This window comes from Crotalus tigris, unplaced genomic scaffold (assembly GCF_016545835.1).
Source record: "Crotalus tigris isolate CLP2741 ecotype Arizona unplaced genomic scaffold, ASM1654583v1 scf7180000023854.80815, whole genome shotgun sequence".
NCBI classification, from domain to species: Eukaryota; Metazoa; Chordata; class Lepidosauria; order Squamata; family Viperidae; genus Crotalus; species Crotalus tigris.
Genome location: NW_024100227.1, coordinates 46908 through 73493, shown reverse-complemented (window position 1 = coordinate 73493; position 26586 = coordinate 46908). Strand labels below are relative to the sequence as shown.

The 26586-nt window shown below is 44.9% G+C and overlaps 1 protein-coding gene and 1 pseudogene across 1 annotated transcript; both read right to left on the bottom strand.

Annotated features, from left to right (window-relative positions):
• Positions 1 to 8874: 8874 nt before the first annotated feature.
• Positions 8875 to 14043, bottom strand: LOC120298404 (arylacetamide deacetylase-like 4). The gene is made up of 3 exons (XM_039322141.1): positions 13995 to 14043; positions 13767 to 13830; positions 8875 to 10303 (listed from the first exon to the last, which is right to left on the bottom strand). Exons 1-3 carry the CDS (start codon positions 14041 to 14043, stop codon positions 9529 to 9531), a joined length of 888 nt encoding a protein of 295 aa, XP_039178075.1. The 3' UTR covers positions 8875 to 9528.
• Positions 14044 to 21635: 7592 nt separating this feature from the next.
• The window catches only part of LOC120298402, a 50915-nt pseudogene continuing 45964 nt past the window's right edge, over positions 21636 to 26586 (bottom strand).

Here is a 26586-nt window from a genome sequence, read left to right as displayed (position 1 = left end):
TAAAGACTGTGAGAACATAAAACCTTTTCTTTTTTTTTATTGAAAAGTTTTATAAAAATTACAGTATACACCCCAAAGCCCACCCACCCGAACCCCCCCTCTCCCTCCCCCACTTCCCAGAGCTGAGTACAGGGTTGGAGGGATGGGATTTACTTTTTGGATGGCATGCCTATTTAATTTATAATAAAAAGGTTGATAGGGTCTTTAGATCTCATATCTTAAGAATTTCTTTACTTTGGGTTTGGAAGAAATACTATAGAAGTGATTCAAGAATTCCATTATGGGCTATTCCATGGCATGCAATAGAAGGAATAAGGAGAGGAGTTAAGATGGATATTACTTCTTATACACAATTACTTAAGTGGGATGGTAAAAATTGGCAATTAAAATCTATGGATGAATTAGTACAAGAAAATATTATTTATTCATGGTTTCAGTATAGACAATTATTGGAAAGGTGGAAGATAGATTATAAGGTGGGCTTGCTTAGAGAGGATGAGACTTTGTTAAAACAAATTAGAGATCAAAGTCAAACCCATATTAAAAGAATTGATGGTGTCTTGGTGGAACTGGACTCAGAAGCAGAGCTAGTTAAAGATTGTATGGTTAAGTGGGCACAAAATTTTGATGAACCAATTTTATTAGATACTTGGGAGATTATTTGGGTGAGGAATGTTAAATTCACGCAAGCCCAAAACTTACGGGAAAACTTTTATAAAATGTTTTATAGATGGCACCTTGATCCACAAAAAATGTCTCGTATGTATCCAAACCTGCAGCCTAAATGTTGGAGATGTGGTTGCTCGGATGCTACTTATCATATTTGGTGGTCATGTAAAAGTATTAAAGCTTTTTGGATTAAGATATGGTGGAATATTCAAAGAATTTTTAAAAGAAGGATAAAATTTACTCCACAATTGTTTTTGTTGGGTATTGTTTCTGATTGTGATGATAAAGAGATTATTTTAATGTTAAATTTAATTACTGCGGCTAGGTTGTTAATAGGGCAATATTGGAAGAAGGAATTTTTGCCTACTTTGCAAGAATGGTTTTTTAAAGTTTCCTACTTAGCGGAAATGGCAAAAATTTCGGCTTTCTTGAAAGATCAATCGCAAGAGAAGTATCTTTCGGTGTGGAAAAGATGGATAAATTTTATACAATATAAGTATGATATAAGAAAATATTATCTAGCTTTTGAATAATTTATATAAGTTTAAGATATTATTTAGAAGTGTAATTGTTATTATTCTTTAATTTTTTATTTTTTTTATTTCTTTTTATTTTCTTTTTTGTTTTTCCTCTTTTTGTTTCTTATATATAATGGAGTTAAAGTATTTTACAATTTGTTTATTGTGTGTAATTATATTTGCTTAAGGTTTATTTGGGTTTAAAACTTTTTTTCTTTTAAGATCTAGTTAAGCCTGTATTCAGCTCTGGGAAGAACGGGGGAGGGTTTTGGGGTGGGTTGGGAGGGATTGGGGAAGGAGGTTTTTATTGTAAAATTTAAAAAAAAATTAATAAAAAATAGTAATAATAATTACTTACCAAACACGACGAGTTGTGTTTCTACCAAACAGTTCTACTTTGGTTTCATCTGACCATATGACATTCTCCCAATCCTCTTCTGGATCATCCAAATGCTCTCTAGCAAATTTCAGATGGGCCCGGACATGTACTGGCTTAAGCAGGGGAACACATCTGGCACTGCAGGATCTGAGTCCCTGGCGGCGTAGTGTGTTACTGATGGTTGTCTTTGTTACGTTGGTCGCAGCTCTCTTGCAGGTCATTCACTAGGCCCCCCCCGTGTGGTTCTGGGATTTTTGCTCACCGTTCTTGTGATCATGTTGACCCCACGGGGTGAGATCTTGTGTGAAGCCCCAGATCGAGGGAGATTATCAGTGGTCTTGTATGTCTTCCATTTTCTAATTATTGCTCCCACAGTTGATTTCTTCACACCAAGCTGCTTGCCTATTGCAGATTCAGTCTTCCCAGCCTGATGCAGGTCTACAATTTTGTTTCTGGTGTCCTTCGACAGCTCTTTGGTCTTCACCATAGTGGAGTTTGGAGTGTGACTGTTTGAGGTTGTGGACAGGTGTCTTTTATACTGATAACAAGTTCAAACAGGTGCCATTAATACAGGTAATGAGTGGAGGACAGAGGAGCCTCTTAAAGAAGAAGTTACAGGTCTGTGAGAGCCAGAAATCTTGCTTGTTTGTAGGTGACCACATACTTATTTTCCACCATAATTTGCAAATAAATTCTTTCCAAATCAGACAATGTGATTGTCTGGATTTGTTTTCTCATTTTGTCTCTCATAGTTGAGGTCTACCTATGATGACAATTACAGGCCTCTCTCATCTTTTTAAGTGGGAGAACTTGCACAATTGGTGGCTGACTAAATACCTTTTTGCCCCACTATAGAAACAGGAACTCTGATGAAATTACATTTAATTAATTAAATTAGTAATGAGATCCCTGAGGCTGATGCTGCGAAACTAAATACTGGATATCTGGCACAATTTTTGTAAAGAACAAACGAAGGTTTCCTCTTTCGGAAATATTCAGCCGGTTTCTTTCTTTGGTCATAATATGATTAACAGCACTAAAGCCTGATTCTACAAGATAGGAGGCAGGGGAAAGGTATCAATAAACTGAATATCATTTTCCACATATTTGGATATAAGGCAGGCATTTTTTTACTTTGCCATAGGTTTTCATATCCACCACTATCGAATTTATGTTTACTTTCTTCATCATATCTAATTTCTAACAGTTCTTCTTGGCAAGTTATATCAGCCTCTTCAATATTTGCGGTAAAAGGATTTTTCATCCAGTCATACACCTTCAATTTCAAAATATCTTCAAATCGTTTTTCCATGTCCAATTTAAGTTCGTTGAGGTGGCTACTGACTCTGTCAATATCCTCTGGAGTTACATCATCTTTTATAGATGATAATTCAGGAAACTGATGAAATTTTCTCTTCAATAGATTATAACGAAGTAGTTCAAGTTTGTCAATAAATAATGACACAATACTTTGGCAACCTATAAGAGTCTTATTAGCTCCTTGAAGCTGCAAATTGACATCATGAAACCTCTTGAAAATATCTGCCAAATAAGAGGCATCATTCTTTACTGTTTTTAACTGTTGACACAGATTGGTCTCATTATTACTTTCCAAAAATTGTATGACACTATCATATAATGCTAAGGATGTACCCTTTGACAGCCACCGAACTTCTGTGTGCAAAAGTAACGTAATAAAATCTTCATTATTGTCCTGGCAAAGTTGTCGAAACATTCTATCATTTTTTGGTTTGGATTTGATCTTGTTTATGGCTCGAATTATTATAGTTAATGATGAATGGAGAGTTGTACTTAGATGTTTTCCTACAAGATGTTGTCTGTGCACCACACAATGAATACATAAAACATTTGGCACTTCTTCCTTCAAATAAGCAACAAATCCACGATAACAACCTACCATTGATGGTGCTCCATCAGTAGCACGTGCAACAATATTATTCAAAGGAATATTATTTTTTGTAAAGTATGATTTCACAGTATTAAATATAGATAATCCTCTTGTATCTGTAATGAGATTTATTGCGAATAGCATTTCTTCTTGTTATGTATTGTTTTCATCAAAATAACATACATATGTCATCAATTAAGCATTATTATCTGCAGTGGTAGACTCGTCCAATTGCATAGAAAATGAAATATTTTGGAGAATACTTATCAGGTTTTTTTCAACATTAACTGCCATTTCATCAATTCGTCGCTTTACTGTGCTATCGCTTAGGGGCAACGTTTTTAAATTTTCAGGTATATCCTGATGCATTACTGTTGAAATAAATTCTTTTGTAGAGGGTATTATTACTGTTTCTCCAATATTATAGCTTTTACCACTTTTTGCAATTAATTGTGAAATGCAATAAGCGCAAATTAATCCATCTTCGTTCGCGGGATGTTGTTTCTTAAATGATGCAACGATTGTTGAACGATTTTGAAATTTTTATATATTTCCTGAAAATATTCAATGGGCTTGTCCTTATCATTTGGATGCTTTGTAGAAAGATGTTCTCGCAATCGACTTGGCTTCATTGCCTCATTGGATAATGTTTTATGACACATAAATACATTGGGTGTTGTTTATTTACAACAGATTCTATGAAACCCATCTTCAGATACACTGGCAAATAGCCACAAGCGTATTTCTTTTTTTGAGACATGGCCTCTACCTTGGTCTTGAGGGAATGCTCAGTGGAGTTTGGTTTGCCCCGATCAGTGCCTGTCACAGTAGGATGAAGAGAGAGCCTGGTTCTTGTCAGAGATGCCTGAAACCTCTATGACTGAGGGCTCTGTGTGGCTCTCAAAATGGCAGCCGCGCCAAAATTAGCAGCCGCTTGTATTTTGGCCAGGCCTTCCCAGCCTTGAGGGGCCCTGAGGGGAAGCTTGTTGTTTGTTGTGCCTTTAATTTCCACCCCCCGGAGCCAAAAATGAGGCACTTGCGGTTTTATCTTGTTGCGCAGCCTCTGTTGTGATACGGATCGTCGAGGAAGTCGACTGGAGCCTCGCAACAACGGCGCGCCTCGGCGAGGCTCTCTGGCCTCCGAGAGCTCCGTGCGGGATTCCACAGCTGAGGCTAACACCCCGCGCCTTCTGGAAAGCTCTGTGAGCCGATCGGAGGGCTCGATGGTTCCGAAAATTTAAACGGCTCGATTGAACCCCTACCGCCCACCAGGAAAGCTGGAATGCCCACTAGTGGGAAGTAGGGACCAGGTTGACTACCACTGCCTTAATGCTATGTTTTTTGCTATTTCAGCTAGTTAGTAGTGGAAATATAAATTTCCAAGCCGGGAGTATTCTGAACCATATAGATCTATGTAACCTCGTATAGCTCTATGTAACCCTAACTAGAGAGCATGTATCAGTATGTCAGTGGAAGGAGTTTCTAAAGGGCATTGGGAGACTTCCTGGACACAAGTCAGATTGGAATGTCTTTGTCTGAAAGAAGCATGGGCTATCAGATGTCACCCAATGAGCCTGCGCAGTTATAAAGATGGTATGGAAGAGAGCATCATCCTTTTACCTGTAGGAATCAACAAAAGATGTAATTTCCAGAAGTAACAACACAGCATGAATGCAAGTAATCTTTGTAATCTTTCTGATCAAAATATATTTCTTTTTGTTATGAAACCATTTCTACTGAGTTATCTATCTGACTTGATTTAAAGAAGGCGTTTTTAACTCACAGTCTGAATAGAGTATGTAGTGGGAGGGGGGTGAGCTGAAGCTGCAGCAGCACCAGAGAGGCCCGGGGGAGAATCAGCTGGAGCTGCAGTGTTGCTGGGGCTCTGCTGAAGCCCTGGGATCGGCCCGTGTGGCTCCAGCTGATTGGGGCTTCCAACTGCCTCGGGGTGGCTGGCAGCTGCACGCAGTCTTCAGGGGAAGAGTCAGCTGGAGCTGTGAGGCTGCCGTGGCTTGGCAGGAACCCCAGAATCAGCACATGCAGCTCCAGTCAATGAGTGCTGTGTGAAAAAGCCAGCCAGGCAGTGAGTGAACGCATGGGGGAGAGGAGAATATAAAAAGGAGGGGTTTGGGTAGAAAGGAGGAGTGAGAGAGCAGAGAAGGCAATAGGGAGGAGAGATGTCGGTGGGACAAGCCTGAAGGAGAGAAGGGGATGGCATAAGTGAGGCTTCTGTGGAGGAAGCCTGAGGGAGAGAAGGAGTCAGCAACTGGCCCTTTGAGGGCAACCATAATGCTGATGAGGCCCTCAATGAAATTGAGTTTGACACCCTTGCTCTACATGAAACCTTTGGGAGTGGCCCTTTCCCCCCACCATGGGGCAAAGTCTCCTCCTCCTGGTGCCATCCTGTTGTCCCTCTTAAAAACAACTTTAGGGAATTCCAGGAGAGAAAGGCTGCTTGGCTTAAAGGAAACTCTTCTGCAAAGTCAAGTGCAGGTAGTCCTCAAGCTACAACAGTTCATTCAGTGACTGTTTGAAGTTATAACGTCATCCCCGCAGTCATGTGATCAAAATTTGGATGCTGCTGATGATAATGATAATGTTGGAAGGGACCTTGGAGGTCTTCTAGTCCAACTCTCTGCTCAGGCAGCAAACCTATATATGGGGTCCCCAACCCCCGGTCTGTGGACCGGTACCAGGCTGCAGCATGCCAGCAACTGGGCCACACAAACAAGCAACGGCCCATCCATGGGATGCAGGCAGCACACAAAACCACACACCCTCCAGTCCATGGAAAAACCTCTCTCCATGGAACCAGTCCCTGGTGCCCAAAAGATTGGGGACCTTTGCCTTATACCATTTCAGATAAATGGCTGTCCAGTCTCTTCTTAAAAACTTCCAGTGTTGGAGCATTCACAGCTTCTGGAGGCAGGTTGTTCCACTGATTAATTGTTCTAACTGTCAGGAAGTTTCTCCTTAGTTCCAGGTTGCTTCTCTCCTTGATTAGTTTCCATCCATGGTTTCTTGTCCAGCCTTCTGGTGCTTTGGAGAATAGACTGACTTCCTCTTCTCTCTGGAAACCCCTGAAATATTGGAACACTGCTATCATGTGACACCTAGTCCTTCTCTTCATTAAACTAGACAAGATATTTCTTTGGATGGTTCATATTTATGACAGTTGCAGTGTGCCGGAATCATGTGATTACCTCTTGTGAACTTCTGACAAGCAAAGTCAATGAGGAAACTAGATTCACAACGGTGTTACTAACTTAACAACTGCAGTGATTCATTTAACAAACACAGCAAGAGAGGTTGTAAAATGGGGCAAAATTCACTTAACAACTGTCTAACTGAGCAACAGAAATTTTGGGCTCAATTGCATTTGTAAGTCGAGGACTACCTGGGTTTTCACAGACCCATTCTGGCTTGTCCGATGAGGCAGTTGCTGTTTTGCCTAATTCAGGTTGAGGACGAATCTGGGGCTTGGTTCATCTTTCCTCTCCACATTTTCCTCTTCTTTTTTAAGATATTTAATTTAATAGCAGGAGCAGTGAAGGGTTGGACAATGAATCAGAACACACAGTTATAGCTGATTGGTTGAAGAGGGCTGGCTACTGTATGAGGCAATCTAAGCTTTGATTGGTTACCTTGAGTGAAAAGGGGGAGGTTCTTTGTTTCCCGCCTTTTTTCCTCTGAGTGCCCTCTATAATTTACCTCATAATACGTTGATTTACCTGATATGCTGCTGTTTGCCTGATTATCTTATTTACTATTAATATGTTTATTTATATAAAACTATATGTTTGTGTCAGCATCTCTGCCTCCATTTGGACACCGGCTGTGCAATTCCCTGACTTTTTCCCCTGCAGTCCCTGATCGCAGAGGAGCTGCGGACAGGGACACACAAACACACACACCGTTTCATGAGGGACTGACAATCTTCTGCCCACCAAAGGGGCTTGCTAGTTCGTGCCCTTCCAACACACACACAGACACGGACCCACATACCCCATTCTGTCAACATAGCCATGCCATTTACAACACCTCTGCGCCACCTTCCCCTTTTCTCTCCTTGCCCTTTGCGGTGGGCAGAAATGAATCTGAAATGAAATAGAAATGAAACAGACTGGGATTTGTTGCTTGAGTCTTTACTGAAGCTCAAAAGGTTTACATGAAGTCAGTTGTCACTATTCTAGAAGCTCAGCAACCGGGGACCACCTGCAGCTAAAGCAAAGGGGGAGCAAGGAAAGCGGATACAGGAAGAGTCGAGATGGAAGCGTCAACAAGGAGAGGTCCCTTAAGATCTTACTGCATCAGTCTTCTTGGAGAGAAACGCCTCTTCAGAGACAGAGGAGAGGAAGGCACGGTTCAAGGCAAGGTCCTGTTAGGAAACAGAACCTATGCCAATGGGTGAGGGGGAGGCTAGCACAATAGGCCTCCAGAGCTTTTGGGGGCTGATTCCCTTTTTTCGTTCATTTTTTGGTCTGCCTGTGGGAATAATGGTCTCCTGAAAGAGCTGCACTGGGTTTTCCATGACAAATGAAGGCACATATACATCTCCCAGGATAACGTTGCAAGATCCAATCTGGGTCGGTCACCAGGACCAGAGGTTTACTGTTCTGAGCATTCAAACCCTTGCCGAGCCCATCCTCATGAAACCTCTCTTTACTGGAATACAGGTAGTCCTTGACTTACAACACTTCGTTTAGTGACTGTTCAAAGTTACAGCGGCACTGAAAAAAGTGATTATAACCGTTTTTCACACTTAAGACCGCTGCAGTATCCCCAGAGTCACATGATCAAAATTCCGAAACTTGGCAACTGACTCATATTTATGATGGTTGCAGTGTCCTGGGGTCATGTAATTACTTTTTGCTGCCTTCTGTCAATGGGGAAGTCAGATTCACTTAACAACCGTGTTACTAATTTAACAACTATAGTGATTCACTTAGCAGCTGTGACAAGAAAGGTCGTAAAATGAGGCAAATTCACTTAGCAAATGTTTCACTTAGCAACAGAAATTTTGGGCTCAATTGTTATCGTTAGTCAAGGACTACCTATATGCACTTTGGGCTATTCTGTGAGTCGCAATTATGTGATGCCTTCCTATTGGTTCATTGGGATGTTGATGGCTGGTGATGGGCTTTTGTTTCCTTGTGCTGTCATGTTCAACATTCTCCATAAGTTTTGAGGTGGGCAGGCAAAGTTCATCAAAATATATCTATATCTTAATAGAAATGCTTGTTGCTGATAATAGTTAATAGATAATATTAAGTTTGGCTGTGCAATGTAACCTAAATCATATAATCTGTGTGTCATAATTATAGAGATGTGTTCATGCTATGTAGAAACCATTTTACAAGAAGTGTCAGTGTCAACTAAAAGTCACAGATGTTGTAAGATAGCACCCGTGCAGAAAGGTGTGGTAAGACAACCGTTTGTGTGAACTTCTCCTTTTACTTATGTAGCTTCAAGATATAAACTTCTCTGTTTTAGTGTGTCAAAGGTAGATAAGAGCCACCCTAAGGCTAAGGCGTGGGTGGTTAATGCTATAAGAACTACTCCCTGAGAATAGCTCAGGGTTCAGAATTTGTCATGTGAATGCTCTGAACCATTGTGCACAAATAAAGCCTGTTTTCTCCAACCCTTCGTGGTCTTGTCTTCTGATGTAAGTATCGTGGTTTTTTCCACAACAGTTTGATATTCCAAAGAACCACTGTCCTGACTATAGGGAGAAGGAGAGCGCAAAAGTTAGACGTCTGGCCACTCACCCAACTGTTCCTCTGTGCCACTTAGATTGTCATATGGGAAATTCTGTTTTTTGAGTAAGAGGGAAAACCACAGTTTCCTGCACAGCCTGACACCAGGCTACCTGAGTGGTGGGCTATGAACGAGCTGGAGAGGGCAAGGATGTGTCTCTTCAAAGGGTTGGTGGACCATCTTCAGGTCAGTTAAGCAGGACAGATGAATGAAATTATAGGGTATAACCTCTTCAGATCCAGATCTGTAAGGTAAGGGCTAGATGAACAAGGAAGAGGAACGAGGTTGTTTGATTTCTAGAATCGTTCTAGGAATTGGATTACACTATTCATACTCTTCCTCGTACTTGGAAACTGGATTGACCCCATATCTATCAGCAAGGTGATGCCATGGAATCCGTCCTTGAGGTGAAGCCAGGTGACAGGGACACCATTGTCTTCCAGCCTCTTCTTATAGAGCAAGCCATCATCTCGGAAAATGTCATATTCGCAGGTTAAAAGGAAAGTCTCTGGAAACTGCTGGATGACGGCGTCTTCTGCCAGGAGTGGGGAAAATATGGGGTCGAAAACTGTTTTGTATTTTTGGAAAAGATCTTCTGAAAATGGACCAGGTACAAACGGCACGTAACCCCGGCCTTTAAATTCCTCCGGAATATGTTCTGCACTGATCCATTTCTGATACTTTGCCATGAGTTCCTGCGGGACATGGGCATTGGCCATAATTTCATTGACCCCAGCACTGGTTCCTGAGAGATACATTGTGCCAAGACGAACAGCCTCTTTCTTGACTAAGGGGGGAATGGACTGGTTTTGCTGGTAAGAAGGTAAATTTACATCCAGGCATTGTAGGTAAGGATTGATTAGTATGTGGGCCTGGGGCTGTGGCAGGTCCTTTGTCATCAGAAGTTGCTGAGCAGTGCTGGCAACAAGTGTGCCTCCGCTGCTGTCGCCAGCCAGCACGATCCGTTTCGGGTCCACCCCGTAGTCCTGCGCATTCTTCAGAAAATGTGATACGGCAGTGTAGCAGCTGAGTTGTTGAGCTGGATAGGGGTGCTCTGGCGCCAAGGGGTATCTGAAGCAACAGTCAGTCAAAATACAATCTTAGAAATACACTGGCATTCCTATTCTGAAGATGAATAAATTATAGCTGCCCCACCCCAAAAAGACTGGGCAGCATGCAACAACCAATAGAGGCAGTCCTCAACTTACAACAGTTCATTTAATAACTGTTCAAAATTACAACATCACTGAAAAAAGTGACTTAGGACCGTTTTTCACATGACCGTTGCAGCATCCCTGTGGTCACATGATCAAAATTAGGGCACCTGGGAACTGATATTTATGACAGCTGCAGTGTCTCAGGCTCATGTGATCCCCTTTTGTGACCTTCTGACAAGCAAAGTCAGTGGGATTCAGTTAACAACTGCGTTGCTAACATAACAAAATTGCAGTGATTCACTTAACAACTGTGGCATTTTATGTTAAGACATAAAATAGGGCACTTAACTGTCTCACAAAACAACAGAAATTTTGGGCTCAGTTGTGATTGTAAGTCAAAGACTAGCTGTAATTCTGTAAACTACTCTGAAGTAACCCGCGGCATCCTTGTTAGTTCCTTATGGCTGTCAGTATTTCAGCACAGGGCTTTTCAGCTGGTGAAACGCGTACCACCTGTGGCAGGTGGTACGGGACCATCCTAGAAGTGGTAGTGGGGGGAGGGGAATGAGCTGAACCGGCGGCAGCACTGCACAAGCCTGAACGAGAGACGGCTGGAGCTGCAGGGCTGTCAGGGCTCAGCAGAAGCGCCAAGATCAGCCCTGGATTTTGGCTCTTTCCTTTGCGGGGAGGGGGCCAGGAGGAGGGAGGAGGCTTCCATGTTCCTCAAATCTGGGGCAAAGCAAAGCAACAGGAACCGGAAATAGCCAATTGTCTGGCTGACAGTGGCTGTGCTGTGCTGGAAGCGCAAGGCAGAGGTGCCCTGAAAACGGATCAGAGAGAAAGCTGAGCAGAAGGGAAATGTGAAAAAAAAAAACCCAAAACCCCACCTCCAGACAGCCTTTTCCCCTCCTTTCTGAACACCCTGATGGTCCCCTGGATGGGCGAGGGAGGCAGCAAGAGGAGAGGGGCGCCGCCTGCTACGGGTCTTCAATCTGTACTTCATCTTGGACAAGTAAGTGTGCGGGCGTCATGGCGTCTGTGCAGGATGAGGCTGGGCTGCACGGGACGCTTTGTTCTGGGTAGGGTTGTAGCAGCCCTGGCAGTTTTTCAAAACTCCGCAGCTGTTTTTTCCCTTTGCTTTGGGTGCCAATTTGGAGAAAAAACACCTGGCGGATGTTGCATTCCTCTTTCCTCTGGAGAAGGTTGAAGGAAAAAGTTTGGCTCCTTCACTGGTTTCTCTTTTTGCAACGTTGCTTTTGGGGGGGGGGAGTTTAGTAAAGAGCAGCTGTCAGCTTTAGCCTGTCTGATTAGACTTACAAAGGCCTGTTTCCAAAGGAAATCCCTCGCTCGGCTTCCCTCGTGGGATGCAATCCCCGCGGAGCAACCGTTTAAGACAGGGGAGGGCAACCTGGGCTCTTTTATGACTGGTGGACTTCAACTCCCAGAATTCCTGAGGCAGCCATGCTGAGGGGAAAGGGAGAGGTTTCCAAGCTGAGCCAGGCTGGCTCAGGAATTCTGGGAGTTGAAGTCCACGAGTCATCAAAGAGCCAAGGTTCCCCACTCCTGGTTTGAGATCTCTGAACTCCAGAGTTAATCTGAAACTTGCTCCATGGCTGTGATGGATCATTGATTCAATCAATAATTAGAAGTTAGCATCTAGATACCCATGAAAAAGAAATACCTTTGGGAAATATTAAACAGGCAGGAACAATAGGAAAAGAGGTAGAAAGCCTAGGCCCAGAAACCAACTATTACAAATACGAAAGGCTGCTCCAAAAGAAACATCCATTTCCCTCTCTTAGAAAAGTCAAGCCAAAAAACAAAAGTACCAGAGAAGAGTCTCTCTCTCTCTCTCTCTCTCTCTCCTTCCCTCCCTCTCTCCCTCTCTCTCTCTCTCTTTCTTTCTCCCCTCTCCTCTCCTCTCTCTTCCTCCCCCACCTGTGATAAGCACTAGCCTTGAACAAACCAAAAGAAAGCTGACAGGTTTGCCCTATCTCAGTGATGGCGAACCTTTTAGAGACCGAGTGCCCAAACTGCAACCCAAAACCCACTTATCCATCGTTGAGTGCCGGGTGGGTGTGGCCCATTGGCTGGGTGTGGCTGCGGTGGTAACGGAAGACTGGGTGGGACTAAAAAGTTCAATCAAGCAATTCCAACTTTGCAAGATCTTTTTTTTTCCTGCAAGAAGCTGAAATTGACTGAACCTTTTTTTTTTTTGCACATGGCAGCAGAGGCCTAAAGCGAAAAGGTTTTATAAAACCCAGCTGAAGGCCTAGGACTCGGGCGATAGAACGCATGCCCACAGAGAGGGCTCTGTGTGCCGCCTCTGGCACCCGTGCCATAGGTTCGCCACCACTGCCCTATATACACATAGAAACCAATAACAGGATTAACCCCAGACACACCAGCGCCTACAACAAGATTAACCTAGATACACAAAAACCTCATCAACAAGTTATTTCCTTCCCTGGGTCATAGGATTAATCAATCCTGCTGAAAGGGAAAAAAACCAAGCTAGGAAATTAAGAAGAACAAACTTCTTATAAATCTCATCAAAACTTAAAATAGGAAAAAGAGTATAAATTGTACCATGCATTTAGGTGATTTTTACTAGCTAGTCCAGAAGTCATTGCTGAATCACTTCTCTGTCTGGCTTCTGTAGTAAAATCCACTTTCTGGCAGTTTGCTTCGCTCAGTCTCAACTATTTTTATTTTTATTTATTTTGAGCCTATTTCAGTATTTTCCTCTTAAGTCTGAGTTACTCCCAGTTGCTTTGTTCTCCATTAATGAAATGCACATTCCCTCTCCTTTTTTTCTATTTTTGCTGCTTTTTCTGCAGCTGCAGGAATTGTATCCAGGGAGGAAATAAAATGCTTGCTCATGTTATTTGTCCTACAACTGACAGGATGCATTCTGTTTGCATAAGAGGTTTGGGGCTGTATTCTTAAATATTGTAACTTTGGACAGTCACTAAATGAACTGTTCTAAGTCTAGGACTAGACTTCGCCCAGCCTGGTTGGAAAAGCGCCCAGACGGGGAGAGAGAGCGAGAGAGAGAGCGAGAGAGAGAGAGCCAAGAGGGTGACAGCACTGGCAGAGCTTAATTCAGCTTCCTCCACAGAAAAGGCCGCGAAGCAGCGCAGCCTCCCTTAGGAGATGCTCGACAGAAACGAATCTGGCACTGCAACGGTCCCCAGTTCGAAGCTGTGCGGAGATGGATAGAGGAGCGGTGTCTAGGTTCCTATGACCATCGGAAATATGTGTTTTCCGATGGTCTTAGGCGACCCCTTTGAGAACCTCTGGTCTAGAGAGAGAGAGAGGTTATGGCAGTTGGCTTTTGTGCCTTCTGTGACACAAGTCAGCTTGAACTCACTTACCCGATGCATGCGATCACAGTGTCACTTTGCCGGGCAATGAAGTGGCACAGCCTTTCGTGGGATCCTGAAATATCACAAAGAATTGTTTGAATTGATGTTCAGATGAGAATGTCCCATTTCTCCCACCCCTAACTTGTATGTTTTTATCTGAGCACATGCATTTTTCCCCTTTGGTCCTTGGCGTGCTGCAGAAGAATCAGGGTACCCCTTAGGCCAGGGATGGCGAACCTTTTAGAGACCGAGTGCCCAAACCACAATCCAAAACCGACTTATTCATCGCAAAGTGCCAAGGCCGCATTGGGGGTAGGCGTAGCCCACTGGGTGGGTGTGGCTGCTGTGGTCATGGCAGATTGAGTGGGCATGGCTGGGGTGGGTGTGGCCATTTTGATGTTGCTTGTGGGGGGATGCCTGTGGGGGCTGGCAGAATTGGGGGAGATCCAGGGGGTCTCTGGTGGATGTGGCGTTGGCAGGAGGTTCGTCCTGAGGGGTGAGGCAGGGGTAGGGCGGGGGTGCCATTGCTGCAGGGCAAGGCGAGACAGGGGCGGCTGCTGCCTGATACCATCAGCCCCCGCACACAGGCCAGCGACGCATGGGGGCGTGCTCTACCACCTCTACTTGAGCTTGCTAGCCAGCTGCTTCACCTCCTTTGTGCTGGGTGGGGTTGCCGCTCTGGGTGCCAGCGGCGGCCTAATGGACCTGTGCAAGCTGACGATGGCGGCAAGTGTGCCCACAGAGAGGGCGCTAAGTGCCGCCTCTGGCACACGTGCCATAGGTTCGCCATCACTGCCTTAAGCCAAACATTTGTCCGTCCTTCTTTCATATCAATCAAACAATTATTTGGAAAACCTACGGGGGCTTCCAAACAAGCCTGCTCCTCCGTGGATCCAGACAAGTCCTCGTCTGTTCTCTGGACTTGCTCTTTTGGGACAACAGACCATCACCGGCACTCTGTCAAAAAGCATTTCCTTGACAATCAAGTCAGATGGTTTCCTGGGATGTATTCCATTCCAAAGGAGCCTCCATATGAAAAATTCATGGCAGATGCCAAGTTTATCCAGAATCCTGGCCTGCACAGGGGAAAGACAAGAAAGAAACCAAAGAATAACACACAAAGGATCTGTTTAGATCACCGGTTCTCAACCTATGGGTGGCGACCCCATTTGGGGTCGATCGTCCATTTTACGGGGGTCACCAAAGAAGGCGATCTGCCATTTTCCCCCCTCAGGGGGCGCCGCCGTGCATGCGCACCGCGCATGGGGGCGCCGCCGCACAGCGCATGGGGCGCCACCGCGCATGCGCGCTGCGCATGCACGGCACGTTTGTGTGATGGGGGTCGCCGTCACACAAACGTTGAGAACCACTGGTTTAGATGCTATCCAGAGTGAGTTCTAATAAAAGAGAATATTTGGAGCTCAGGGTTGAAAGGAGGGGTCCTTGGTGCTCTCTGAGCTTGCTTGTGCATCCTCAGGTACACCAAGTGTAGGACTGTGCCATTCAGCCGAACCAACTGAAAGCAAAGCTAGAGTCCAAAGGCAGAGACTTACCAGTCCGAAAAGAATTCTTACAAACAAATAGAGAAGGCGCAGTTTTCTCCCCTGGCTGATTCCTGGCGGGATATGCATGCCGATGATATTAAAGTAAAGGATCCACCCGAGGAATAACAACGTGATTGAAATGCAAAAGTAAAATACCAACATCCACAGGGTTTGGCCCAATATCGTTTCCATGGTGGAAAGGTCCTGAGATCAGAGATGGGATTTCTTTTCCCCTATCTGGCCAAAGAAAATTGTCTTAAAGCTTAATTTGCTTTCTTCTTGGTCCGTGAGCTCTATATTGCCCTGTAGTTCTTTTAACAATAGGTGACACGTACACCACGATGCCTTCTCTTATACCATTTCAACAGGTATGATCAGTCAACTGATCATTTTTTTTATTCACTATTTAACTGGACCAACAAGTTCTGAACAAACAGATCTCTTTCAAAAGTCTTTCTCTTGAGGGTTACATCATCCAAGATCGGTTGAGTTTACTTTATGATCACCCCACAGATTAAATGAGGAGGTTCATTTATCTGTATTCCTTAATTATGGCTTTCAGAGGCACACTGTAATCTGAGTGAGCTTCTGGGCACCACGTTCCCTGACACAGAAAAATGACTTTACACAGATTTTGAGATGACAACAGCCTCAACAAGGTTTCATGCCGAGTGGATTTTGCCATTTGAGTTGTAATTTGGTATTTTTGCTTCTGATGGTCAGAGGCAGATCAGTTCAACTAAAATTGTCTAAAATCGCCGTCATAGCAGTGTTCCAATATCTCAGGGGCTGCCACAAATAAGAGGGAGTCAAACTATTCTCCAAAGTGCCTGAGGGCAGGACAAGAAGCAACGGATGGAAACTAACCAAGGAGAGAAGCAACCTACAGCTAAGGAGAAAGTTCTTGACAATTAGAACAATTAACCAGTGGAACAATCTGCCTCCCGATTGGACAATTATTTGTCTGAAATGGTATAGGGCAGCTTGGGGGGAGGGGAAAACAGGGCTACATGCATGCAGCTTGACTTGTACAAGTAGCGGGCTGGCACACACAGCTTGATTGTAAGTTGACCTGTATATGCCCATGCATGCAAGCCCACTTGTGCAAGTTGCACACACACAATGGCTGGCCGCTCACGTAGCTCGGTTGCGAATAGGCCACAGCCCAATAGTAGGCCACAATCCAGGGACTGGGGACCCCAATATAGGGTTTCCTGCCTGAGCAGGGGGTTGGACTAGAAGATCTCCAAGGTCCCTTCCAATCCAGAGCCCTGAAATGCAGTTCTTTGCCCTTCCTTAATAATGGGACATTTGTAGATGGGGAAATTGCAACAATCACTATCGGGTAGTTTTATGTTTGCAAGGTTGAGGTATTAAGCAAAGACACATGGTGAACAAACAAGCTTCTTTATTGATCTCTTCTTACAACCAGCAACAGCAAAATGGCACGCAGGCCATTTATAGAGTCCTGAACCCAGACAGTGTCAGCCAATAGGAAGCTGGCTGTTTTCGCGCCTTGCGCATGCGTGCAAGGCTGGCGACAGCCAGTCTGGTCCCAGGCAGCTTTTGGTCTGCCCGGGACCATTTGCAACATTGCTGAGCCTGCTGAATGCTTCAGCAGGCTCAGGACACAACAGGTAGAATCTCTGTAATTAAGATGAAAGTGTAAGAACGTCCTGGTAGTGCTTCACAAAAGCCAAGAAACAGGAACGTTGAACAGTCAACAAGTTTAATGCACTGTGTTGACATAAAGTTAGCACTGGAAGTAACCTCCTTCCAGTGCCTTAAATACAGCCACCTACCACGCCCAGAGCACACCCCCCAATTACCACCCACGACCATACTCCACCCTCGCCTCGCCCAACCCCAGTTGATAACCCACACCCCACCAATAACCTAATTAACAATGCTGCGCTCTCCTGCCCCAGTCCACGCCCCACACATAGAAGTGAAATGAACAAAGCCGGCAACACTCTGCTTTACCGTCCAGTCCTCTGCTCCAACGTCCACTAATGACAGACCCAGCGACACTTGGAAGTCCAATAAACATAAGTACGATGCAGCCTCCCCTCCGTTCGCCACGTTTCGTCCGTGCTGTTGTTACTAGTCATCTAAGTATATCAATTACTAGCCATCCTAGCTGGTCACATGGGCTCATCAGCTGCCGCTCTAGGAATCCCGGTTTCCCATCTCGGTGGTTGCAATAGCAGTGCGAAACACGGAGCTGCTGCTCTAGGAATCCCGGTTGCCCATCTCGGTGGTTGCAATGGCGGCGCGAAACGCGGACCCGCCGGATCAGCTGTTGGGGCCTCTCCAATGTTGCCATTGTGTGAGCCGGTAACGGGGCCACTGGAGGGTGGGTGGTGCGCTGGGTCTGATATTCGGCCCCCCTCACCACATGTCCCCCTGGAAGAAAGCATACTAAGATGAGTAAGGCCTTTTGTCATGCACATGAAGAGTTATTCGGCCCCTCCCCAGGTTTGCGTGGAAATTTCCTATGGTATCTACGAATCAGGTCGGGAGCAAAGACATCCCCCTTCCACACCCAGGAGGCATCGGACAGGGGATATCCCTTCCATAAGATTAGATAATAAAGTTTACCCCCCTTCACCTGCGAATCCAGGATATCTTGTACTTCATACCGCCCTGGGGTGATGGGCCCTGGGGTTTGTTCTTGGGGTTTCTCCCTTACAGGTTTCAACAAGCTTACGTGAAAGACTGGATGCACCTTATCATGCAAACTCGGTAAATGAAGCTTCACCGTCACCGGATTAATAATCTGGACTATGCGGAAGGGTCCGATGTACTTTGGTGCTAGTTTTTTGCACGGCACCTGCAACTTTATATATTTAGTCGATAAATACACTAGATCCCCCACCCAAAACTGAACCTGTAAGCTACGAGTTTTATCCGCCTGGTGTTTAGTTGCTTGTTCTGCTTTTATCAGGGCCTTTTTCACTGTACCCCATACCTCACCTACGTGGTTAAACCATTCATTGGGGTGACGAGGCTGGGATTCCTGGGACCCACACTCTGGCATCGGGACAAAGTCGCGTCCATACACCACCTGAAATGGTGTGAGGCCGGTGCTCTTATGTACTGCGTTATTATATGCGACTTCCGCTAATGGCACCAATTCCACCCAATTCGACTGTTGATAGGATACGTAGCTCCTCAGATATCGCTCGACAGCAGCATTGGCCCACTCCACTGCCCCGTTGGTACTGGGATGATACGCAGAGCTGAGACCTTGAGCAGTACCAATGAATCGAAGGAACTGACGCCAGAATTGAGCCGTAAATTGTACGCCACGGTCCGAAATAATTTGACGAGGTGCCCCATGCAAACGATAAATATGTGTTAAAAACATTCTGGCCAGTCTTCTTGCCAACGGCAATCCCTTACAGGGTATGAAATGGGCTTGTTTTGAAAACAAGTCAACCACTGTCCATATAATGGTATAACCCTGTACCTCCGGTAAGTCAACTATAAAATCCATTCCAATGTCCTGCCATGGCTGATTTGGATCAGATACTGGTTGTAACAGTCCCACTGGTTTTTTGGGTACTACCTTTGATTGTGCACAGATGTGACAGCCCTTCACATAAGTTTCAATGTCCTTCTCATTCCAGGCCACCAAAATTGACGTCTGGCTAGGTGTAACGTCTTCAGGAAACCGAAATGGCCGGCTAATTTAGCATCATGACAACGGTGATACACGCGATCTCGTAATCCCTGGGGAATATATAGTCTATTGCCATACCATGCTAAACCATTCCGGTTTGTAAGAAACCCGGGATTATTCAACAACCAAGGATCTTGTAATAAAGCTGTTCTCACCTCATCCTCAAACGATGTCGTTTTCGCGCAAGAATCTACATGCAGATCTCCGACGCTATAAGGGGGCATAATGGCCTGGACCACCTCCTCCCTCGTACTATCATATTGCGGTAGGCGAGAGAGGGCATCCGCTAGGAAATTTCTCCCCCCTGGAACGACTTTAAGTCGGAATCGGAAACGTTGGAAATATTGCACCCAACGCACGTGTTTAGGAGACAACCGCCCAGGCGTTTGTAGAACTGCTAGATTCTGGTGGTCTGTCCACACTTCAAAGAGATGTTGTGCCCACTCCAGTAAATGGCGCCAGGTGGATAAGGCCCATCTAACTTACTGCAAGAACGTCCTGGTAGTGCTTCACAAAAGCCAAGAAACAGGAACGTTGAACAATCAACAAGTTTAATGCACTGTGTTGACATAAAGTTAGCACTGGAAGTAACCTCCTTCCAGTGCCTTAAATACAGCCACCTACCACGCCCAGAGCACACCCCCCAATTACCACCCATGACCATACTCCACCCTCGCCTAGCCCAACCCCAGTTGATAACTCACACCCCACCAATAACCTAATTAACAATGCTGCGCTCTCCTGCCCCAGTCCACGCCCCACACATAGAAGTGAAATGAACAAAGCCGGCAACACTCTGCAACACTAAAACGTAGCGTGAGAATCAAGGTTATTGAGCCAGAGCTGATAAAGAATTGGCGGGCTGGAGAGCTGGAGAAGAACCCCACACTTCAAGCTAATTGGGGAATGTGATTTATGACTGTTAATTGGACGAGGGAGGGAATTGTGCTTTGATACTATGTGCCGGGGGGGGGGGGAATTCAGTTTTTGGCTTCGATTATGTAAGTGCCGGTATTATGCTACTCGAATAAAAGATCCTTTAAGGTAAACAATGCCTCAAAGTTCCTTTGAAGAGTTTCATCTGTCGGAACCATGACAGGGGGTGTAAATCGGACGTAAGTTACTTTTTTCAGTGCTGTTGTAACTTTGAACGGTCACTAAGCAAACTGCTGTAAGTCGGGGAATACCTATATACGCAAATAGAAATTCATAAAGTGGAAAGGTGATTGGGGAAAAAGGAAGGGAAGAAAAAAAAGAGCTGGGAATGCTGATGATGGCCCTTGGGGAGGGGGCTGAGCTGTGCCCTGGGGAGGATCATGGTTTCCTTGCCCCCCCCACCTTTGGAAGCTACTCTGGCATTCCCTTGTGTCTTCTCTGGTTGCCACACCTGTTGCAAGATGGCCTGTGGGAGAGAACTGGAGAGTCCAATCTCGGCATTCTTCAAATCAGCAGGAAGAGAAGAGCAGTCACAACAGTGGTGACAAGGCCCCAGCAAAGTCAGTGAAAGCATTGCCTGCAGGAGTGCAAGCTGGCCACATGGATTTACAGAAGACAATAACAGAGTTGGAAGAGACCTTGGAGGTCTTCTAGTCCAACCCTCTATAGAAACAGGGGGCGCTATACCATTCCCGACAAATGGTTGTCCAATCTCTTCTTGAAAACCTCCAGTGATGGAGCACCCCCACTAAACTTCTGGAAGCAAGCTATTCCATTGATTAATTTGTTCTGACTGTCAGGAAATTTCTCCTTAGTTCTAGGTTGCTTCTCTGCTTTTTAGTTTCTATCCGTTGCTTCTTGTCCTGCCTTCTGGTGCTTTGGAAAATAGATTTACCCCCTCTTCTTTGTGGCAGCCCCTCAAATAATGGAACACTGTCTCAAGGATGAAACTTTGGCAGCTATGTTCCTCTGCCTTTCAACTTGCCTTTAGAGTAAGAGGGGGGGGGGTCTTACTTTCCAGTAGATTAGATGGAAACATGAAATTTGTACAATTCCGCTGAAGACTTTGAGAACCTGAAACCTTTTCAAGGACACAAGAACAGGTGTGGATTTGAAGCAGACAGTTCCCATAACAAACAGAACTTGTTTATATGGACTACGTAAGACATTGGGGGTTTGGCTGGGAAAACTATTGCTTAAGGCTATGAATTGGTGTTAGAACCTCAGAGTTAGTTTTGTTTCAGCAAAATCAATCAACTTAATAAACAATAAGATTTTTGGAAACAGAATGAACTTGGAGTTTTATTTGGATTCTCGAGCTGAATATTGACACACTGCTATCATGTCACCCCTAGTCCTTATTTTCATTAAACTAGACATACCTAATTCCTGCAACTGTTCTTCATATGTTTTAACCTCCAGTCCCCTAATCATCTTTGTTGCTCTTCTCTGCACTCTTTCTAGAATCTCAAAATCTTTTTTGTACCATGGCAACTAAAACTGGATGCAGTATTCCAAGTGTGGTCTTACCAAGGCATTGTAAACCCTTATTGACACTTCACATGATCTTGATTCTATCCCTCTATTGAGGCAGCCTAGAATTGTGTTGGCTTTGTTGGTGGCTGCAGCACACTGCTTGCTCATATTTAAATGATTGTCAACTAGGACAATCCCTCTCACAGTTAGTACTATTGAGCCAAGTACCACTAAATGTTAGCTTTCAAGCGCCACTAAACCATTTGCAGGATTTGGTGGAAAGACTAACACGGCCATGCCCGTGTTAAGCATTTGGGGAGACTCTTCTGGAAGCTTCCCGTCAGTGTGCACCCTTTGATGCAAAGTCAGGTTTGTGCTCTGGGTGAAGCTTTTCCCACACTCGGAGCAGGTGTAGGGCTTCTCCCCAGTGTGGGTTCTCTTATGTCTAATAAGGCTGGACTGAACCCGAAAGCTCTTCCCACAGTCCGTGCAGCCGTACGGTTTCTCCCTCATGTGCATTCGCTGATGCGCATTGAGGCAGCCCCTGTGACTGAAGCTCGTCCCGCACTCGTAGCATTTGTAGGGCCTCTCCCCCGTGTGAACCCTTTGGTGCTGAATGAGACTCGGTTTGTCGGAAAAAGTCTTGTTGCAATTGGTGCACTGATGCGGCTTCTCTCCTTTGTGGATCTTCTGATGGCTCACAAAGTTGGTGCTCTTGTTGAAACTTTTCCCGCACTCCAAGCACTGGTACGGCTTCTCCCCATGTGGATAATTTGATGGGAGGCAAGGTGGGTGCTCTGAACGAAGCTCTTCCCACACTCTAAACACGTATACGGCTTTTCTCCGGTGTGGATGATCTCGTGGGACGTCAGATGGGCGCTGCGACTGAAGGACTTCCCGCATTCCAAGCATTTATACAACTTCTCCACTTTAGGGATTCTTGGCGGTGTCAGCAGGTTGGATGGACCATGAAAGCTTTTGCTGAAATCGGAGGGTTGATGTTGTCCATCAGCATGGACAGCCTGATACGATGGAGGAATTAAAGAAACTAGAAACTTCTCTCGGTTTTCCAGAAATGTATATGAACTCTCTCCTTCAGAAAGCATTTCCCTGTCTCTGGAGTTCTTCCCCAAAATACCTTTCTGGGATTCAATCTCTGCAGATATTTCCCAGTGATCACTGAGACATCCATTTCTTTCCTCTCCTTCCTTTTTTTTTTTTGCTGCAGTGAGATTTGATGGAACTCTCCAATGGAACAAGGAAGGGGTTTATCGATCCATTCTTCTTGTTGGCTTCCTTCTTGGTGTGAGGGTTGAATTCGGTTCCAGACTTTCTCTTCAAAGAGTTCCTGCTCAATTTCTTCAGAGAAATTCCCACATAGTTTCCCCTCTGATTCACTTTTCCATTCAGATCCTGTTGGAATAAAGATTGGGAGATGGTTAGAGCTCACACCAAACTATTTAGAAGTAGACTCTCTGGGAATATTTGGGGTTCCCCATTAAATAACAATAATGAGGAAAAAATGTTCTGGATAATGGATGTCCATGGAGGTTTTCAGTCATCCAGGTCATGGTTGTCCCAAAGGTGCTTTTTCAAGAGGCAACTGGACTTTGTTGTGAACTATATAAATAACCAAGTCCATAATGCGCTTTAACTCCCCTTTAACATAGGTATAAACAAATTAAAAATAAACATAATAATATAAACAAGTCGATATCCTAATTATTAAACAATACAATATCCAAATTATTAAACTATACTAATACTAAAGATAATAATAAAACTAATAAAAATTCTACTATAATAAACTATTAATAGTAATAATACTCTAAAATTACTCATAAACTAAAATATGCTATGTTTTTTGCTATTTCAGTTAGTTAGTAGTGGAAATATAAATTTCCAAGCCGGGAGTATTCTGCACCATATAGCTCTATGTAACCTCGTATAGCTCTATGTAACCCTGACTAGAGAGCATGTATCAGTATGTCAGTGGAATGAGTTTCTAAAGGGCATTGGGAGACTTCCTGGACACAAGCCAGATTGGAATGTCTTTGTCTGAAAGAAGCATGGGCCATCAGATGTCACCCAATGAGCCTGCGCCGTTATAAAGATGGTATGGAAGAGAGCATCATCCTTTTACCTGTAGGAATGGACAAAAGATGTAATTTCCAGAAGTAACAACACAGCATGAATGCAAGTAATCTTTGTAATCTTTCTGATCGAAATATATTTCTTTTTGTTATGAAACCATTTCTACTGAGTTATCTATCTGACTTGATTTAAAGAAGGCGTTTTTAACTCAGAGTCAGAATAGAGTGTGTAGTGGGAGGGGGGTGAGCTGAAGCTGCAGCAGCGCCAGAGAGGCCCGGGGAGAATCAGCTGGAGCTGCAGTGTTGCTGGGGCTCTGCTGAAGCCCTGGGATCGGCCCGTGTGGCTCCAGCTGATTGGGGCTTCCAACAGCCTCGGGGTGGCTGGCAGCTGCACGCAGTCTTCAGGGGAAGAGTCAGCTGGAGCTGTGAGGCTGCCGTGGCTTGGCAGGAACCCCAGAATCAGCACATGCAGCTCCAGTCAATGAGTGCTGTGTGAAAAAGCCAGCCAGGCAGTGAGTGAACGCATGGGGGAGAGGAGAATATAAAAAGGAGGGGTTTGGGTAGAAAGGAGGAGTGAGAGAGCAGAGAAGGCAATAGGGAGGAGAGATGTCGGTGGGACAAGCCTGAAGGAGAGAAGGGGATGGCATAAGTGAGGCTTCTGTGGAGGAAGCCTGAGGGAGAGAAGGAGTCAGCAACTGGCCCTTTGAGGGCAACCATAATGCTGATGAGGCCCTCAATGAAATTGAGTTTGACACCCTTGCTCTACATGAAACCTTTGGGAGTGGCCCTTCCCCCCACCATGGGGCAAAGTCTCCTCCTCCTGGTGCCATCCTGTTGTCCCTCTTAAAAACAACTTTAGGGAATTCCAGGAGAGAAAGGCTGCTTGGCTTAAAGGAAACTCTTCTGCAAAGTCAAGTGCAGGTAGTCCTCAAGCTACAACAGTTCATTCAGTGACTGTTTGAAGTTACAACGTCATCCCCGCAGTCATGTGATCAAAATTTGGATGCTGCTGATGATAATGATAATGTTGGAAGGGACCTTGGAGGTCTTCTAGTCCAACTCTCTGCTCAGGCAGCAAACCTATACATGGGGTCCCCAACCCCCGGTCTGTGGACCGGTACCAGGCTGCAGCATGCCAGCAACTGGGCCACACAAACAAGCAACGGCCCATCCATGGGATGCAGGCAGCACACAAAACCACACACCCTCCAGTCCATGGAAAAACCTCTCTCCATGGAACCAGTCCCTGGTGCCCAAAAGATTGGGGACCTTTGCCTTATACCATTTCAGATAAATGGCTGTCCAGTCTCTTCTTAAAAACTTCCAGTGTTGGAGCATTCACAGCTTCTGGAGGCAGGTTGTTCCACTGATTAATTGTTCTAACTGTCAGGAAGTTTCTCCTTAGTTCCAGGTTGCTTCTCTCCTTGATTAGTTTCCATCCATGGTTTCTTGTCCAGCCTTCTGGTGCTTTGGAGAATAGACTGACTTCCTCTTCTCTCTGGAAACCCCTGAAATATTGGAACACTGCTATCATGTGACACCTAGTCCTTCTCTTCATTAAACTAGACAAGATATTTCTTTGGATGGTTCATATTTATGACAGTTGCAGTGTGCCGGAATCATGTGATTACCTCTTGTGAACTTCTAACAAGCAAAGTCAATGAGGAAACTAGATTCACAACGGTGTTACTAACTTAACAACTGCAGTGATTCATTTAACAAACACAGCAAGAGAGGTTGTAAAATGGGGCAAAATTCACTTAACAACTGTCTAACTGAGCAACAGAAATTTTGGGCTCAATTGCATTTGTAAGTCGAGGACTACCTGGGTTTTCACAGACCCATTCTGGCTTGTCCGATGAGGCAGTTGCTGTTTTGCCTAATTCAGGTTGAGGACGAATCTGGGGCTTGGTTCATCTTTCCTCTCCACATTTTCCTCTTCTTTTTTAAGATATTTAATTTAATAGCAGGAGCAGTGAAGGGTTGGACAATGAATCAGAACACACAGTTATAGCTGATTGGTTGAAGAGGGCTGGCTACTGTATGAGGCAATCTAAGCTTTGATTGGTTACCTTGAGTGAAAAGGGGGAGGTTCTTTGTTTCCCGCCTTTTTTCCTCTGAGTGCCCTCTATAATTTACCTCATAATACGTTGATTTACCTGATATGCTGCTGTTTGCCTGATTATCTTATTTACTATTAATATGTTTATTTATATAAAACTATATGTTTGTGTCAGCATCTCTGCCTCCATTTGGACACCGGCTGTGCAATTCCCTGACTTTTTCCCCTGCAGTCCCTGATCGCAGAGGAGCTGCGGACAGGGACACACAAACACACACACCGTTTCATGAGGGACTGACAATCTTCTGCCCACCAAAGGGGCTTGCTAGTTCGTGCCCTTCCAACACACACACAGACACGGACCCACATACCCCATTCTGTCAACATAGCCATGCCATTTACAACACCTCTGCGCCACCTTCCCCTTTTCTCTCCTTGCCCTTTGCGGTGGGCAGAAATGAATCTGAAATGAAATAGAAATGAAACAGACTGGGATTTGTTGCTTGAGTCTTTACTGAAGCTCAAAAGGTTTACATGAAGTCAGTTGTCACTATTCTAGAAGCTCAGCAACCGGGGACCACCTGCAGCTAAAGCAAAGGGGGAGCAAGGAAAGCGGATACAGGAAGAGTCGAGATGGAAGCGTCAACAAGGAGAGGTCCCTTAAGATCTTACTGCATCAGTCTTCTTGGAGAGAAACGCCTCTTCAGAGACAGAGGAGAGGAAGGCACGGTTCAAGGCAAGGTCCTGTTAGGAAACAGAACCTATGCCAATGGGTGAGGGGGAGGCTAGCACAATAGGCCTCCAGAGCTTTTGGGGGCTGATTCCCTTTTTTCGTTCATTTTTTGGTCTGCCTGTGGGAATAATGGTCTCCTGAAAGAGCTGCACTGGGTTTTCCATGACAAATGAAGGCACATATACATCTCCCAGGATAACGTTGCAAGATCCAATCTGAGTCGGTCACCAGGACCAGAGGTTTACTGTTCTGAGCATTCAAACCCTTGCCGAGCCCATCCTCATGAAACCTCTCTTTACT

What these genes read in the sequence shown, in the direction of transcription:
- LOC120298404 (XM_039322141.1), bottom strand. Translation starts at nt 14,043, where the DNA reads ATGAATAAGTCGGTTTTGGATTGTGGTTTGGGCACTCGGTCTCTAAAA. An exon ending in GGGCACTCGGTCTCTAAAAG is followed by an intron (nt 13,831 to 13,994) that starts GTTCGCCATCCC and finishes GTGATATTTCAG; the next exon opens with GATCCCACGAAAGGCTGTGC. An exon ending in ACTGTGATCGCATGCATCGG is followed by an intron (nt 10,304 to 13,766) that starts GTAAGTGAGTTC and finishes CTGTTGCTTCAG; the next exon opens with ATACCCCTTGGCGCCAGAGC.